The following is a 19,022-nucleotide window of genomic DNA, read 5'->3' on the forward strand; positions in this document are numbered from 1 at the left end:
AGGAGAGATTAAAGGCTACATAGCCTGTGTAGAAACAGGAGAAGGGTTCAGGTACACAGATACTGCAACAGTTGGGACAGGGTGGGACTGTAAATGCAGGCACTTTCTGGGGCCAAGTAGGTACTGCACTAAGTGACTTCAGAGGGGTAGGGTAGGGGGAATGGGAGTGCTATAGCATGCTGGAGAGCAACTGCCTCCTCCAGAGGGCACAGCTGTCCTCTGGAGACAGTCAATTGCTGCCCCGTGGGAAAGAAGGCCAGATGACTTTTTTTTTTTTTTTTAAGATTTTATGTATTTATTCATGACAGACACAGAGAGAGAAAGAGGCAGAGACACAGGCAGAGAGAGAAGCAGGCTCCATGCAGGGAGCCCAACGCGGGACTTGATTCCGGGTCTCTGAGATCACATCCCGGGCGAAAGGTGGCGCTAAACCACTGAGCCACCCGGGCTGCTCGACTTCTTTTTTTTTTTTTTTAAAGGCCAAACAGAACATCCTGCAACCTCCAAACTTGAAGGCGGTAAAGTTTTTTCTGTGTTGATTGTATAAGCACTGGAACCCTTAGAGAAAACCTTCAGCCAAGGAATACAAGTTCGATATTAGGAAAAGCTTTCTTTCTTTCTTTCTTTTTTTTTTTTTTTTTAGGATTTTATTTATTTATTCATGATAGTCACAGAGAGAGAGAGAAAGAGAGAGAGAGAGAGAGGCAGAGACACAGGGAGAGGGAGAAGCAGGCTCCATGCACCGGGAGCCTGACGTGGGATTTGATCCTGTGTCTCCAGGATCGCGCCCTGGGCCAAAGGCAGGCGCTAAACCGCTGCGCCACCCAGGGATCCCTAGGAAAAGCTTTCTTAGTTGAAAGTTGATCGAAATGTATTATCAAGGGGGGCTTACACAGCTGTGTAGAGATTTTTAAATAGACATCTATATCAAATGGACCAGGCTGCACACTCTTTGTGGAGGCAAGAGTGCAGTTTTTGCTAGAGGGCTCCAACAGTTCAGATACCCTCCTGGAATGGCTTAGAAGACTAGGATGTCAGCTTTATAGAGCGAAAAAGGCAAAGCTCAGGCACAAATTTTGTGGCAACTCAGGCCCAGGCTTTTCTGGAGGGAAGATCAGTAAAGAATCAGGCTGTTAAAAGTTGCACTGCCTTGCCCTGAAAATTTATAGTTATTTAACGAATGAATGAACAAAGGAGCAAAAGTAACAAATCTAGAGGTTCAAGTTAGTCTGCTTAAACAAGGTAGGGACAAGAGCTCACGTGGTTCCCAAGAAGAAGACTTTAGGGGCACGTGGTGGCTCAGTTGGTTGAGTGTCTTCAGCTCAGGTCATGGTCTTGGGGTCCTCCAATTGAGCCCCAGGTTGGCTCCCTGCTCAGCAGGGAGTCTGCTTCTCCCTCTCCCTACCCCTTGCCCCTGATCATACCTTTTCTCTCTTTCTCTCTCAGACAGATGGGTAAAAATCTTTAACAAGAAAAAAGAAAAAGAAAAAAAGATTTGCGTTTTCCCAACTTCAAGTTAACCTGAAGTCTGCCAGTTTACTTGGAAGGCCTGGGTGGCCCCTTACAGCTTCATTTTCCAGCCTGTGCCTTAAAACTCCAGAGAAATGCTTCCTCCTATTAACAATGTCAGACTCTCAGAAAATTATTGAGTAGTGCAAATAATTCAATAAAACAAATATTTAAAAGAATACGACTCTTTTTCATTCATTCATTCATTCATTCATTCATTCATTCATTCATTCATGCTTTTTCATGTTCTGGTGTACATGCATGCTCAACTGTTCCATTCTGGATCTCTCCAGAAGCATCCACTATATACTCAAATCTACATCAAGATTTAGTTTAAAAAGTAGAAAAGAGTGGATGGAGTTTAAAACACAAAACAAGAGATGGTCGGGGGTGATGGTGGTTAAATTCCACCCCTGGCTATTAATTCCAGACCAGTGACAGACACAACAAGATAAATATATTTTTCCCTAGTTTGTTCCATAAGCTGGCCAAACCCAATCATTTGTCTTCCTGCAAAGTGGTGAGTGATCACTGAGACTGTGTTTTCCTTTTTGATATGCATTTTGTGTCTAGAAACTGGAACAGCCAGGGAAAGAAAGAGAAAACATGCTGAATAAAGGGAGGTAGGAAAGAGATGATGTTGGTGAGAAGGGGAGAGAGAAAAAGCCTCAACTTCTTATCTTCTGTTCTCTTTTATATGCAAATGTACACCTGCTAAAATACTTCTAAATTGACAAATAAGAGAAAAAGAAAATATCTGATGAACAAGTGCTTTTAACAGCCTTTTCCAAGAGCCAGATAAATGTGGGGTTCACCAGCCCTGAAGGGGTGTCTCCAGGGCTTTCGCAGAAATCCCTCAAGAAAAAAGGGAAGAGCTGGGCCAGGAAAAGGAATAACAAAAGGGGATGCAAACAATACTATCATTCTGGCTAGGAAAAAATGACCTTGAACTGACAAAGAACTGGGTAGCCTCGAGTACAGGAAGATAATTACTATTTCTGTATGAAGTGTGCAGTAATTTTAAAATGAAATTTGAAAAGTATTTTCCATCCTCGGAGTTTCCCAGTGCTGTTACCCTTCACACATGTCTACACCCATTCAATTACCCCCTAATGCTGTGCTAGATGTGTGGCTGATTCTGGCAAACCAAGTCATATTTACCAAAGAAAATAAAAATTGTGATAAGTATTTCTAAAATTAATTATAAGGATTATCGCTTAAAATCCAGAAATCATTTGTCTAATAATCTGTTCAAATGAAAATGAGAGAATATTAGGATAGGAGTGCTTCCATGACCAGAAAATACAGAAAACTCATCTGTATTTAGGATTTTTTAAATTGAAGGCCACAAGTGTTTGTGAAGGTGAGACACACAGGTTGGATCCATAACGAGAATTGCCTTTCATGTCCAGATTTTCTGCAATACATCCCACTCCACCAGTCATCCTGGGCCCATAAATCTATCACCAAGAAGAGGGCCAATGCATACAGAAGAGACGAAAGAAAGCCTAATCCAGATGAGTTGCCTGGAGCTGCTTCAGAAAATAAGTATTTACATTACATTCTTAATTTCTTTTTTTTTTTTTTCTCCACCTAGGGCTTTTTTTTTTTTTAATTATTGGAATTCGATTTGCCAACATATAGTAGCACCATTCTTAATTTCTATGGGGCAATTCAACAATTACACCTGAAAATAAATGGCAGGTTTGTAACTGTCCTTTAACATTTCAAAACCAAACCAAAACACCTCTTCACATGTAAATTTATATAGCCCTAGTGCCTGCCACTTCACACAGTTCAGTCCTGGGAGGTGGGTGTTCAACTCTGAAAGTAGGGAATCTTCAACTTTTCAAAGATGGAGTAATCTGATCAGGAAGCTGTATTTTATTGGCACACAACACAGGATTTTTAGCAGCTTTGTATGCAATGATTTATATGAGAAGAATCAGAAATAAAGACAGTAAATATTATCATCATCATTTAGATTAGGGCCTGGAATAATCACTGTATAAGATGACCTGGGTGCTAGAAATATAAAATATGCAGAAATCCCTCCTCATCCACTGTAGTGGGTTGCAAAGTATCTCCCCGCACCCACCTCCTGCCAGGCTTATGTTAATCTAGAATCTCAGAATATGATCTTTGGAAACAGGTTCCTTGTAGGTGTAATTAGTTATGGACCTTAAGATGAAGTCATCCTTGATTTATGGTGACCCTTATATCCAGTGACTGGGGTCCTGGTAGGAAGGAGAGCAAACAGAGAAACAGAAAAGGTAGCAGCGTGAACACGGGACAGAGACTGGAGTTACCAGAAGCTGGAGCAGGCATGGAGGGGTTCAGAAGGAGCACAGCCCTGCTGACACTCTGATTTTAGACTTCTAGCATCCAGAACTGTGAGAGAATACATTTCTGTTGTTTTAAGTTTGTGGTACTTAGTTGTAGCAGCCCTGGAAAAATAATACACTCCCTGAGCCACCATTTTATTGAAATATCTAAAGCCCAATCCCTTTTCTTCCTTTCTCTTCACTTGGGTCTCCTGTGTAAAATGAGGGTGTTTCACTAGATGACCCACAAGGGCTCTCTCAGCTTTGAGACCCCCCCGCTCAGTGGTTCTCAAACCTCAGGAGTCACCTGGGTATCTAGAAGACTGATACCCAGCCCTCCCACCCCACCCCCAGAGGTTCTGATGTAACTGGTCAAAGGTGTGGCTGGGGTATGGACATGTTTAAAAGCCTGCATGGGATGCTATGGCACAACTACAGAGGAGAATTTCTCTGGGCACTTAAGGAGTTGGTTTTCTTGAACATGGGAGCATCCAATCAAGAGCACTCTCTGGATAGATGCCTTTCATTCTTTACTAACCACTTTAAATCACCACCACCACCCTCAATGTCATGAGAGAGGAATGCTTTCCTGTAGCAAGCAGTAGGCAGTAGGCCCCACCAGTGAAGCACCAGCAGTCTGACCCCTGCCACAGGGAGAGGACCCTATGGACTGCAGTGGACAATCCAGCAGCACATGGTGGCTTCCTTGGTTTTGCATGAGTTGGGTGCTCCTGGTCCCAAGTATAACAGGTAACAACATGTCTTTGCATGATTCTTGTACATTTCTGGGACAGGACAAGCAAGACACAGTCTTGGAAAAGGCTCAGTAGAGGTGTTATGCTGTGGTTCTCCCACCACCAAAAGTTGTGACTGCAGTCTTTTCTCCCAGGATAAATCTAGTCACCAATGACAACTTGGCTGTTGTAGATTTCCAGCCCTTTTGCAGTGTGATAAAAAACTCAAGTAAACATGTTTTGGGAAGCACTGTCCAGAACCCTAAGTGGCAACCTTCAAATCTATGCTGACCTCCCACAAAGCTTTTAAATGGACGTACCTTAGTATGACCTTGAATATTTCAGCTTCCAAAGAATATCAGTGAGAAATGGCACAGTCAGGCAACCACTTTCAACACAGCTTGACCAAGAGAATTGGTGTTAAAAGAATGAGAGGCTGAATGGACATTCTTAGAGGCTTAATCCTCTTGAGATAAAAGCTAAGAGGCCTTTTCACATGGAGCTTAAGGAGATGAGTTTTGCCAGGATGGGCACGTGGGTGGGAAAAGTACTGGTGGAGTGAATGACTGCAAGAGATATTATTCTGGCCTGAATCAACAAGCATTAAGGAAACTCCTTAATACTCTCATTTTTATTCATTCGTTTGACAAGATGAGTGCCCACTGTGTGCCGGACACTATTAGGTGATGGGTTTTTTTGACATTTAGCATTAGCTGCATCACTTGATTCAACGGAAACTCACCTCTTAAAGGTAAATTTGGTGTGAATACAAATAAAATTGCCAATGTAGGAGATTTTACCTAGGGGTATAAGTAGTTCAGAGGGACACTTTCTCTCATCAGCTAGGTAAGCATCACTTTAATCCCAAGCCTAAATTTTTCAGGGAAACGCTGACCTGAATAGCCTATCATCCACGTGTGGTCTCAGGCCTAACTGCACTCTTTACTAAGGGCAGACCTCTGGTACAACCTGTACTTGGAAATCCTTGCAAGCTGCCCACCTCTCTAGGCCTAACAAAAGGAAAAGGAAAGGTATGGCTTTGCTCATTAAGCTCTCAAAGTGTCCTTGCTGAGCTCATCTTTTATTGGGCCATACACTGACATTTCACTGATGTAGCCATCCTGATACAGTTGCCTCTGTCAAACAAAAATAGTGGTAGAATGGAAAGAGGTCAAGGCTTAAATTTTGAAGTTTGAGTTCAAGATCCAATACCTTAGCTAGCTATATGGCTTTGAGCAGGAATCTTAACCTTTCTAGGTTTCTGTTGGACTGTGTGTAGAACAAGTTACTGATATTTATGCCCCACAGGCTATTATGAAAATTGGAGGGGACAGAGGCTTTAATGAGGGCAGGGCCGCAGGCTTTTGCTATCCTGGTATTTCCACATGCAGCCCAAGTAAAGGTGCAGCGGACATGCAGATGATATACTATTTATTATATACAGAAAACCACACATTCAGAGGCATTCAAATTAATCCTTGCTTCCTATCTGGATTCTTTAGTTTGAACAGCCTGACTAATGAAAGGAGTAGCCTGTTAACAATGGCAGATCATACAGGCTGTGTGTGGGGGCTGGGGTGTAGGGAAGGATTTCTGTGTAAATTTTTGCACAGACTGTGGGAGCCAGAATCATGAGACTCAGACTCACACTCTCCCAGATGATGATCAACAAAGCAGATGCTTTTCAGAGTGACAGCAAATTTGTTAAGGATGAGCCCCTCTGTCAGGAAAACCTATGTTTGGGAGTGATAAGCAAATAAAGGAAAAAAAAATAAATGAGAATGTTGGCACAGTTGATTCCTTTACTATGGACTGAGAATCACAGACTCCCAGCATTTAAAGGAATGTTAGTGTTCCCAGGAACAGAAATTCCTTCCATAGTGCCCCTCTAGGGAGCGGGTTCCTGCTGGGGTGCAACCAGCCAGCAGCTGGAAGACACTCACCTTGTTTTTGCCGGAATGAAGAGCCAGAAAGTTCTTCCATGACCAACGCTGAATTCCTTCCTTGCAACACTCACATACAGGCCTCCTCCCCACAAGCTACTCGCTATAGTTATTGATAAATGTTTGGTATGTGGCAGCCCCACAAATACTTACAGATAGCTTCTGTGCCTTTTTTGGGTTAAACTTCCCCAGGACTCTTGTCATTCTGAATACAGTGTCACTTCAGGGCCTCCCACCCATTCTACCCCGCTTCCTGCATTTTGCCTCAGCCTCTGTCTTTACTGTACCTCTCCTGAGATGGCTGTAAAGCACATAATGTCACACAGAGGACCCACACCGAAGAGGAGTGCTTTGAACTGTTACATGTTACTACTGTAACCTGCTGGTCATCAATTTGGGGAGCAGCTTTAACATATAACTTTCAATCATAACATCATCTGGGTTTAGTTATGCTAAAGCAGCCCAACATCTATAACATAAAGCAATTTCATCCACGAGGGATGTTCCCACAAAAAGAAACTGCAGGAAAATGCTGAAGATAAACTTAGACTATTGAGAAAATTGATGTCCTCATTAGACTTAGGGTTTTTTGGTTTTGTTTGTTCGTTTGTTTTTAGGGGACAGGGACAAAAGGAAAGTGAGAGACAGAATCCCAAGCAGGCTCTATGCCCAGCATGAAGCCCAATGGGGGGGGGGGGGGGCTCAATCTCACGCCCCTGAGCTCGTGACCTGAGCTGAAATCAAGAGTCAGACGCTTAACTGACTGAGCCATCCAGGCACCCCTAGACTTAAGGATTTATTTTATTTTTTTAAGATTTTATTTATTTATTCATAGACACACACACACACACACACACACACACACACAGAGCGAGAGAGTGAGAGAGAGAGGCAGAGACACAGGCAGAGGGAGAAGCAGGCTCCACGCAGGGAGCCCGATGCGGAACTCGATCCTGGGTGTCCAGGATCACACCCCGGGCTGTAGGCGGCGCCAAAGTGCTGTGCCACGGGGGCTGCCCGACTTAAGGATTTACTAAACATTCAACATATATGTGTGCATATTTACATTTCCCAAAATGTGTCCCACAGAATATTAACTGTTGGCCATTTATAGGAAAGATTCCATTTTCAGATGGAAAATAAGTTATTTGAAACTCTAGGTTCACACTTTTAAATGGTGCATTTACTTTAAATTGTAAAAGTCTAATAGGCCGCAGCACACTGTGCTGGCTATAGAGAGAAAGAGGGGTCACGTTGGGTTGGGTCCAAAATACATATTTCTCAAAGTATCTTCCAGGTGGAGCACTGCACAGAACAGACCGGGGAAATGCTGCAACCGTCCAGCCACCCTTGTGACAGCACACCACAGGAAGACTCGCCTGGTGATCAGGCACCGTGCAGTGTCCTCAACCTGTGCATGAGCACTCATAGGCAGAGATGGGTAGCCTCCACCAAGGAGACATCCAGGAATCACTTCATCAACTCCTGCTAGTTATTCCTCTCTAACCTTTTTTTTCATGGGACTAATTAGAAGTTCCTAAAATATCATGAAACTCTCCTTAAGATACCTTTTTGATAAAGTAAACATCTTTCTGGATTCGAACCACTGAGTTTTCAACCATTGGAAATTTCTTGCAGAACCTAATTTAGTGGTACTACAGGAAGTGCTGTCGATGAGGAATTATGCAGCACAGGGCTCGGGTTGGTCTCATTCTCAAGTGCCTACTGCAACTCAGCAGGTAGCGTTCATGTATTGAGTATGTAGTACACAGTTGGCACTTTCACACAATCTCATTTCAACTTTAAGACAAACTTGCCAGGTAGTAACTTGTCTGCTTTCCCAGTTCAAAGGCTCAGAAGGGTGGAGAAATAGAGCAATGAGTAAAGAGCTCACATAGACAACCGATGCCAAAGCCAAGGGACAGCCACCATATATCCTCAACTTCCAGAGGGCAGCCTCTGGAATATTCCTTTTCTTTGGAATACTGTAGAAAGAATGTAGCTCATACAACAAGAAAGCCTCAACAAAATTATTATGAAGGGAGAGGTGGACTCTAACTTAAATCAAATGACACACTTGCCCTAACTCTACCAAAGGCCAAATCTCCAAATAATTATGCCAAAAGACATAAATATTTAATAAAAAGGTGATGGTCAAGAACTTGGGCGTTAAACTAATACAATGTTATATGACAATTATATCTCACAAAATAGTGGGGGGAAAAAAGAACTTCAGAGCAAAGTAACTTCAGTGACCTGTGTCACAATAGTGGTCCTTAAGCAGGGTCAAGGTCCCTGAGACCCTCGAACATTAACTTCATGGAGGTCCGGCAAATGGGGAGTACAGAAGAGAATGTGGTAACCAGGACAGAACTGGCAATGCTCTAACAAAGTCATTGGCTTTGAAAAGGTTTTTTGTTTTGTGTGTGTTTTTTTCCCCCAAGTTAATTTAGTCTAGTACTTAACTATCTCTTCTATTTTAAAGGAAGTCTATGGAAAATACTATCTGCATTAATTTGGGGGAGAGTCAACTACTTGCAAGGGATGATTAGAAAGAATACCGGAGAAGTAATGGGCAACTGGGTCATTTCCTGGTTTCTACCCAATAAGTTTTTGTCATTTTAACTGAAATAAATTCAGAGGTCATTAGATCTTCTGCATTCAAAGATAAATTGCAAAGGAAAAGCATCCAAATAACTTCTTGGTTATTTGCAGCTTGGGATATCTACACTTCTATTAATAAAAAAATAAAGAAGAGACTCTAACAGAGTTTTTCTCAAAGTGAAGAATAAAAATGCAATAAACTATATCACTGGGAAAACGCTGAAAAGAAAAGAAAACCTCTGTATTTTGGGGTGAAATATTATCTGATGCAGAATATATACAATAATTGCTCTACTATATACTCCTTTTTCAAAACCAGAGTTCATCACAGAAACATGGGTTTAAAAAATTAATCATCAGGCCATGAATTGTACTGCCATAAAAGAAAGCCATTCTTTTCTGCTTATAAACAACAAAACGACCACATATGCAGATGCATGCCTCAGTACCTCGGTGCAACGGTGTATTTACTTGTATAAATATTTAAAGTCAGACCTTTGAATTTCTAATAAAGTAGTACACCACTTTACAAAATAAGGTACTAGTAAATTTAGATGTACGACAAATAGAACTCTGTTCAGAATACTAATTGCTGCTGTTGATATTCTAAAACCAGAAAAAATAATGATACTGAGATTCCATCGAAATAAGCCTAACACTTATACAGAAATCTTAATAGGTCTTGATGAAACCTTACTGTTAAATTGTTAAATTATCAGATGAGCTAACCACCTCCTATTTTTGGTTAGTTTTAAGTTATTGGAGGTACAAGGAAAGCTTCCTGTCTGGCACTTCCCCCACCCCTTATTTTAATGATACACATTCAATTATTACAGGCAAGAAAAGAGTAACATCACAAATATCTGTAGTTTGCCATATAATGACTGGGTGTTCCCCATGGAGACTGACCTTGTCATCCAGATGCAGGTGCTGAAAGGCTATGTGATGGCAGTGTTCACATGTGTAAATGTATGAGTGATTATGAAGAATTCAATAGACACGGTTATTTTCCACTTTAGTTTATGTTAAACGTAAGCTTGCACATTTGGCTCTTAGGATTAATCGCCTGCTTCAGTGCGTAGCTGTTGAATATCCTTGCTCTTAGTGGAGTCCACAAACCACTAACCTACAAGGTTCTGGTTACATGATAAGGTTGAATCCCATTTGAAACTCACTGATGACCGTAACTTTACCTGTGATCGGGATCTTCGCTGCCATGCTTTCTTCCCTGCTTTCACCTCCACAGTCACTGGAAATTTCTAAAAAAAGGAACACATGATGATAAAAGTGTATCTCAAGGCTATATTTATGGAGTAGACCTTTGTTCGCCTTTTTTTTAAACTGCCGTTCCTTTTATTTTCATTGCCTCCCCATATTCCTTTCTGTGGCTTAGTTTATTTTTTTGTCTAAAACAGTATTGTTTCCTAAGGAAACTTACTCAAAATCTAAGGTATCTCTATGTCACCTTCAAGCAAAATACTGTAGTCTGACATCTATCAAATTCAAATAGGGCTTAAAACAAGTGAGCTCCAAATTCTGCAAGAGTATACTGACTTCTCAGTATGTCCTGAGCAACTCATGGCTGTCTTAGAAATGTCATTACAGCAGTTTACTGACAGGCCTTAACAGAACTAAAATAATCATAATCTCCAGAAAATAAAAATTGGCTATGAAGTTTGCCGGGCATAAACTTGTTGATTCTTAGTCATCAGTTGAAACTTTTATAAGGTTCCATTACAGTTGGGATGCCTGGGTGGCTGAGCGGTTGAGCATCTGCCTTTGGTTCAGGGCATGATCCCGGAGTCCTGGGATTGAGTCCTGCATCAGGTTCCCCACGGGAAGCCTGCTTCTCCCTCTGCCTGTGTCTCTGCCTCTCTCTTTCTCTCTGTGTCTCTCATGAATAAATAAATCTTAAAAAAAAGTTCCATTACAATTAAAAATAATTTTTACAAATTATGAGTAAATTTTATGAAGTGATATCAAAAACTCCATGGTATTTTATGGAATCACTTTAATGGAATCACTTTCATCTTTGTCACATGATCAAAATGATCTACTGCCAAGAGATTCATTTTGCTAAGATTTCATTACTTATAAAAACTTATTAGAGAGGCACTAGGTGGCTCAATCAGTTAAGCGCCGGACTTTGAGTCAGGTCATGATTTCGGAGGTCCTGGAACCTGTGTCTGGCTCCCCACTCAGCAGGGAATCCGCTTCTCCCTTTCTCTCTGCCTCTTCCTACCCCCTGGCTTGTGCTCTCTCTCTCCAATAAATAAATAAAATCTTAAAAAAAACCTTATCGGAAATTCAGCAGAACTGCAGATCTATGATTAGGTTTTCCATTCCTGATAGACTAAATGAAAACAAATATATTTCCTAAAAGGTGGTATAAAACAAAGAACATATCATGCATATTAAAATCAGAGGTATTCTATGGTCAGCTTAATTTTATAGGTATACCTCGAGAAAGAGGGTGTTGCACTGACTCTGAATGCATGTTTTCTGTGGACAGAATTTATAGCAAGAGTTACCTTGTTCCTTTATATGAACACTGTTGAGCCATGCAGCAGGTTTTTCTTCCTTTATTCCACTATTGTCATTCAGAATAGATGGCAAGCTGCAGGATGATTCATTACTATGAATAGCTGACCTACCGTCACACTCTTCTGTAAGGGCTTTTTTCAATAAGGCTGCTGCCTACAGTGTTTAGAAGAAAGCACAAAGAAATAAAAACAAACTCTAACTGCATTACCCTTGGTCTTGAAAACCCAGCCTTCAAATGTAATTTTAGGTTAAGCTTTACTTAGGATTTAATTTGCTTCCTGACATTTAACTGAAATTAAAATGTCTTTGAGATGAGACAACATCTGATTATTTTCCAGCATAATTTCTTTACAACAACTCACACTTGCAGTGATACCTTCTTTGAGGACTTACAGAATGCAGAAGTGTTCTTTGACTCGTGAAGTATGTTTATGAGATGTGACCACCACCATTAATCTGGGCTAGTTTATCTAAGACTTATCTTTCATTACATGAATCTGTTTTTCAGGCACTGAAGACAGTTTGAAATGAATGTGACCTTGAGATATCTCCATCTTTCTTGAAATGACCCCTGAACTTCCCCAAAATGAGATTATAGAAAAACTTGTGGCTGAGGAGGTTACACTAAAGCAAAAAGAGAGCTAAACTTATTCTAAATCAATCCTCAATCAATGATAAATAAAGATACTCTGCACTTTGCCCCTCAGTCTGCTGGGAACTCAGGAAGCTGGCCTGCCACACTACCTATCTATTTTCCAAGGGCCCTGAACTGTCTTACTCCTATCACCTCATGTCTCATGGGCAGACAGGTGGGTACAGCTTTCATCATGGCCAACTTGAGAGGTGGAGAGCAAGTGGCAATTAACAGGACAAGTTAATACTCATGTCTTTCATTTCCAAGTCAGTACTCTCCTCCTGAGAAACACAAATATGCTGGTAACAAGAGGTAATCAAGAGAGTAACCTTCCAGGGTGTATATCTTCTTTTACTTCTTACTTGGAATTGGTGACTTGCCCAGGCTTTTGGCAGTGAAAACCTAGGCGGTGGTACCAACTTAGCTATCACTAGTATCTGATGACAGGAGCAAATACAGGGCGGTATCCAACCCAACCTCGAGAAAGAGGGTGTTTCTGTGGAAAACGAACATGAGACTCTACAAGTTGATATGAAGAGTGGACTTAATAAAGCCTCCCAAGTCATCTTCAGTCTAAGTGCAAAGGAGCAACACCATTACTATCTAGGGAATAACAGGAAACAGAATAAACTTTCCTTGTGATTAACATGAAAGAAAGTGAAGATACCCCAAAAGGGAGAATCACTGAGGCAGAATATGGGAGATCTAGCCTTGTGAGTTTGGCCTGGAACATACTTTGAAGTCACTGCCATGGACCTTGACATCCCTGTAAGGCTCTTGCCCTCTGCCCTCCCTAGGACCAGCTGGCCTTTTGGACTCTTGCCTATCCTAGGGGCTACAGCAGCTGATTAGAAGGTATTTAAAGAGTTCTACTCTCCTTGGCCAAGGGACTTGGCATCAAGTTAGACTTACAGCCAAGACCTGTCTGTGGTCCACTTCTAGTAACCAGGAGCTTTTCCTCCATTTGTTTAAATCAGTCCTAGATTTTATTCCAATTGTGGTAACACTCTGTTGGGATGATGTGACATCTATCCCTGCTTCCACAGACTAGGGTTCAGGTATAAAAGTCCTGCCTCCAAAGCTCAGGCCAGGGCTGGTTCCCATCACTGGCTGCCATAGTGCCCCACACAGAGCTGCCTTCATGGACCATTGCACTGCACCTGTTTCTAGGATCTGTCTAGGAAGAGAGGTATGAAGAGTAGGACCACGTCCTTGAACTGCCATCTCTCAGCTGTCAGTATGATCTCTGGACCATCCTGGCATGTCTCATTTCTAGATCTCCACTCATCCTGATCTAGTCTCTTCCCACAGAGAGCTAAGCTCCAATTCTGTGTGCCCAATAATCCTGGCTATGTGAAAAGCATTTTAGAATATGAACAAAAAGAACCGGCCCAGATTCTGGCCAGTTCTGTAATCTTCTTTTTCTAATAGAAAAAACTCCAAATATCTGAGAGCCTCAAAGATGTACTTTTTCCACATCTTGCCTTATGTAATGGTTATAAGTAATAATTTCTTGGCATGAATTCATAATAGCCTCTGTCTTAACACACATCTTAAGAATAAAATTGTTCAAGGACTGTTGAAGCTTCCTGCACTTTGTGCTGTAGAATTTGCTGACAATGGAAACTGGGGTTGCCAGTGACTCAGATTACTTCTCAATAGGCCCTCAGGGATGACACACAATTTATCTCACAGCTTTGCACATCCCTTTTCATACAAGCCCCTTCTTTGCTTTAGCTGGGTTCCAACTGGGCCTCAAAAGAACACAGAATAAAATGCTATAATAATACTGTAAATGCCTTTCTAATAAATCCTTATTTGCTTGATAACCATATCACCACTGCCACCAGTTCTACACTGAGCCCTCTTTTTTTTTTTTTTTTTAAACTAGGGTGAGTAGGGTGAGGTAGATAGAGTGGTGAGCATACTGCAGGTTTTTATTTATTTTGTATATTTCATAAATGGAGATAAATTATCTTTACTACTCAATATTCCTAGCTCTAGGATTTCTCTTACTTTTTTTTTTTTTAAAGATTTTATTTATTAGAGAGAAAGAGGGAGAATGAGTTGGGAGGGGTAGGAGGAGAGACGGAAGCAGACACCCTACTGAGCAGGGAGCCCAATGTGGGGCTCGATCCCAGGATCCTGAGATCCTGACCCGAGCTGAAGGCAGACACTTAACTGGCTGAGACACCTAGGTGCCCCAATTTCTCTTACTGTTTTGATAGAGGCATTTATAAAATGACTCATCATTTTTTTTTTAAAGATTCTATGTATTTATTCATGAGAGACACACAGAGAGAGGCACAGACATAGGTAGAGGGAGAAGCAGGCTCCCGGAGGGGAGCCCAATGTGGGACTCGATCCCAGGACTCTGGCATTCTGACCTGAGCCAAAGGCAGACGCTCAACCGCTGAGCCACCCAGGCATCCCTAAAGCAACTCATCTTCTAAGATAATTCTATAGATAATTTCTCAAAGATCAGTTTTTTATATCTGCAAGGATTTTGGTAGAAGGTCAAATTACTACATTAGAATGGCTGGCTTGGTTTTACTGGACCATGGAGCCAACAGAGAGTAGCAAATGTGTCCAGTGGGTCATCCGTAAAGGAATCCACAATATAAGACTTAACAAGCAGGGAATAATAATAAGCAGGACAGAAAGAAACATCAGCCTCAGACAAGGAACAGTCAGAAAGTTTTGAGTCGAAAACAACTTCAGTAGAGTTGGGAGAAACATTTGTAATACATTCTCAAGCGGTCATGTCTGCAGACCTTTTAGAAAGGCGTATTTTTAGGGAATCCCCCAACTTGAAGGAGCTTGCAGTTCAAGGCTACGACACTAACCCATACCTGCATGGACAAAAGCCCAGAGAAAAGTGAGCAAGCTGCCTTACACAGCTCACGCTGGGACTGAATGGGCTCTGCAAATTGCAACTCTCTATGTGAAAAATGCCACCACACAACAACTTTCTTATTGGCCTCCAGATGGTGCTTATGAATGGACTATGCTTGGGTTTCAACTTATCCGTTAGCTAATAAAGGCTCTCTCTTGGATTTCCTACATTTTGAGCCCAGGAGGGAGATGGAGACTGTCTTCACTGCTATCAGTAGTCTGATGATTAAGTCCATACCAACAAACTAGTCTCTCACTTTTCTGCCTTCCCCGGAGCCAGGAGAAAGGGAAATTCAATGCCAATGCACACACTGTTTGCAGAATGACTGACAGTGATATCTCCACATTTCAGATCTTACAAAAGATAAATCGTCCCATTAATTATACTCAGCAGGACACCTAGAGTTATTGGTTCAAGTCTATTAGAATTTTTCTCAAAGTTCAGTTTAAATATGGATCCTGCTAGGTTGAGAACCTCAAGAGTCATTTCTTAATTTATATCCAGAAACAATCAATTGTGATATTCACATGTATAGATATATAGATGAGGGTATTACTGGAAAAGACATTATGTCCAAAACACCATTAAAAGAAATGAAAGAAAAACTGCTCAAAATACTGCAATAAATTGTGCCAATTGATAGAAAAAAAATTCTTACAAGTCAATAAGAAAAAGATTACTAACCTAATAGAAAAATGAGCAAAGAACATGAACCTGCCAATTATTAAAGAAGAAATACAAATGGCTAACAAATAGGTAGGGGAAAATTTGACCTCAATTGTACTATAAAGGTCAAATGAACAAAAAAATCAGACGTCATTTGTATTTCTCAATCTTGGTGTCCAAAAAAAAAAAAAGTCAATAGTATCCAGTTTCATAAAAATCTCAAAGAAACAATATTTCATTCATTCCTCATAACTGATTACCCTTCCAGAGTGAGATGTACCAGTGATTAGCTACAGCCTGAGAGATACACACACCTTCTGACCTGACAATCCCACATCTAGAAATTCATCAAAACGAAATAGCATGGACAGTTGTAAAAATTGAATGGCTCAGATGTTCTTTGCAATTTTTTTTACTAGAGGAACAATTAAAAACAAACCTCAACAATAGGAATGGTTAAAGAGACTGGAGTATCTTTATAGGGGTCTCTGTGCAGCCATTTGAAATGATGTAGAACATCTGATGATATGAAGTCCATTTGTGACAAGTGGGGGAAGAAAAGCTTTGTACACAAATAGTACAGTCCATGTTTGTCAATATATTAAATATTAAAAACCACACACTGCAATGTCAATAGACAACTTTCTTTTATTTATTTATTTTTTTTTACTTTATTATTCCAAATTTGGAGGTTTTTTTTCTGCTAGGTTTTTTAAAAAAAACATATGCTACCCCTAAGAATCCAATTTCTGTGATGGGTGGTATAAATACACACAGAAAACAAATGTGGTTACCCAGGGCAATATACACGTTTAATGCAATCCCTATCAAAATACCATGGACTTTCTTCAGAGAGTTAGAACAAATTATTTTAAGATTTGTGTGGAATCAGAAAAGACCCCAAATAGCCAGGGGAATTTTAAAAAAGAAAACCATATCTAGGGGCATCACAATGCCAGATTTCAGGTTGTACTACAAAGCTGTGGTCATCAAGACAGTGTGGTACTGGCACAAAAACAGACACATAGATCAATGGAACAGAATAGAGAACCCAGAAGTGGACCCTGAACTTTATGGTCAACTAATATTCTATAAAGGAGGAAAGACTATCCATTGGAAGAAAGACAGTCTCTTCAATAAATGGTGCTGGGAAAATTGGACATCCACATGCAGAAGAATGAAACTAGACCACTCTCTTGCACCATACACAAAGATAAACTCAAAATGGATGAAAGATCTAAATGTGAGGCAAGATTCCATCAAAATCCTAGAGGAGAACACAGGCAACACCCTTTTTGAACTCGGCCACAGTAACTTCTTGCAAGATACATCCACGAAGGCAAAAGAAACAAAAGCAAAAATGAACTATTGGGACTTCATCAAGATAAGAAGCTTTTGCACAGCAAAGGATACAGTCAACAAAACTAAAAGACAACCTGCAGAATGGGAGAAGATATTTGCAAATGACATATCAGATAAAGGGCTAGTTTCCAAGATCTATAAAGAACTTATTAAACTCGATACCAAAGAAACAAACAATCCAATCATGAAATGGGCAAAAGACATGAAGAGAAATCTCACAGAGGAAGACATAGACATGGCCAACATGTATATGAGAAAATTCTCTGCATCACATCAAAATCATTTGTATTTCCATCAAGGAAATACAAATCAAAACCACAATGAGATCCCACCTCACACCAGTGAGAATGGGGCAAATTAACAAGGCAGGAAACCACAAATGTTGGAGAGGATGCGGAGAAAAGGGAACCCTCTTACACTGTTCGTGGGAATGTGAACTGGTGCAGCCACTCTGGAAAACTGTGTGGAGGTTCCTCAAAGAGTTAAAAATAGACCTGCCCTACGACCCAGCAATTGCACTGTTGGGGATTTACCCCAAAGATACAGATGCAATGAAACGCCGGGACACCTGCACCCCGATGTTTATAGCAGCAATGGCCACAATAGCCAAACTGTGGAAGGAGCCTTGGTGTCCATCGAAAGATGAATGGATAAAGAAGATGTGGTCTATGTATACAATGGGATATTCCTCAGCCATTAGAAACGACAAATACCCACCATTTGCTTCAACGTGGGTGGAACTGGAGGGTATTATGCTGAGTGAAGTAAGTCAATCGGAGGACAAACAGTGTATGTTCTCATTCATGTGGGGAATATAAATAATAGTGAAAGGGAATATAAGGGAAGGGAGAAGAAATGTGTGGGAAATATCAGAAAGGGAGACAGAACATAAAGACTGCTAACTCTGGGAAACGAACTAGGGGTGGTAGAAGGGGAGGAGGGCGGGGGGTGGGAGTGAATGGGTGACGGGCACTGGGGGTTATTCTGTATGTTGGTAAATTGAACACCAATAAGAAATAAATTAAAAAAAAAGAAAACGAATGTAAAGTATTTAGTAAAATTAAATTCTCTTCTTTATGTATATCAGTGCTATTAATGCAGATACAAAAAAGCAAGAGAATATGGCTATAGATAGGTAACATTTTCTCCTAACATATAGATTTAACTGACCTTCCTCTTACATATCAGAAGTAATTATTCACGGCTTAAAGCAGAATGCTCTCAAGTTATATCTAAGTTATAGGAGAAAAAGGGGAAAAGAGAAAGAAAAAGGGATTATCTATGTAGCAATTAAAAGAAATGAACAAGTATTCACATGGGCCAGCAAATGAGCATTCAAGAGATAAGATAAAAAAACAGTCCATCATTTAGGAAGAGGTGAAGGGATTTCTGTGACCAATCACATGTCTCTGTGGCGGTGCATATGTGGTGGGGGACAGGACTGACTTTCTCTGTGGGTGACACGAGGAAGCCACTCTGCTTTGCCTGGAGAAGTTCTCCCGGGCAGAAAGGACATCACTTAGGAGAAAAGGAGTATTAAGGCACTTTGTGTTTTAATGAAGCACCCAACTCATTTTTTTTTCCACATAGAGTAATTACAAATTTTTCTGATTTAAAAGCATGCAGCTCAATTATGTAATTACCTAATAGGTTATGCAGGTGCTGTGGATCTTATCTGGTCTCGAGGGGACATAATCCGAGTTTCGGCGGCTTTAATGATGTATTTACTCAAGAGACGGGATTGACTCCAGCTGACAGCAAAGGGACCCACAGGTAAACATCATTTACATATGGCTGTTTAATTAG

The 19,022-nt window shown here is 40.8% G+C and overlaps 1 protein-coding gene across 9 annotated transcripts in view; it reads right to left on the reverse strand.

The window, feature by feature from the left end:
- The window catches only part of KIZ (kizuna centrosomal protein), a 130,965-nt gene that overhangs the window by 20,168 nt on the left and 91,775 nt on the right, over window positions 1-19,022 (reverse strand). For 8 of the 9 annotated variants that reach the window (XM_035705530.2, XM_025469112.3, XM_025469111.3 and 5 more), the window contains 2 exons: window positions 11,646-11,811; window positions 10,308-10,373 (listed from right to left, as the gene is read on the reverse strand). In XM_035705530.2, the coding sequence (XP_035561423.1) occupies window positions 10,308-10,373; window positions 11,646-11,811 (232 nt within the window). The remainder of the gene's footprint in view (window positions 1-10,307; window positions 10,374-11,645; window positions 11,812-19,022) is intronic. The other variant, XR_007405682.1, reaches the window with a different exon arrangement.

The sequence above is a fragment of the Canis lupus genome, chromosome 24 (genome assembly GCF_003254725.2).
Source record: "Canis lupus dingo isolate Sandy chromosome 24, ASM325472v2, whole genome shotgun sequence".
Lineage (NCBI taxonomy): Eukaryota > Metazoa > Chordata > Mammalia > Carnivora > Canidae > Canis > Canis lupus.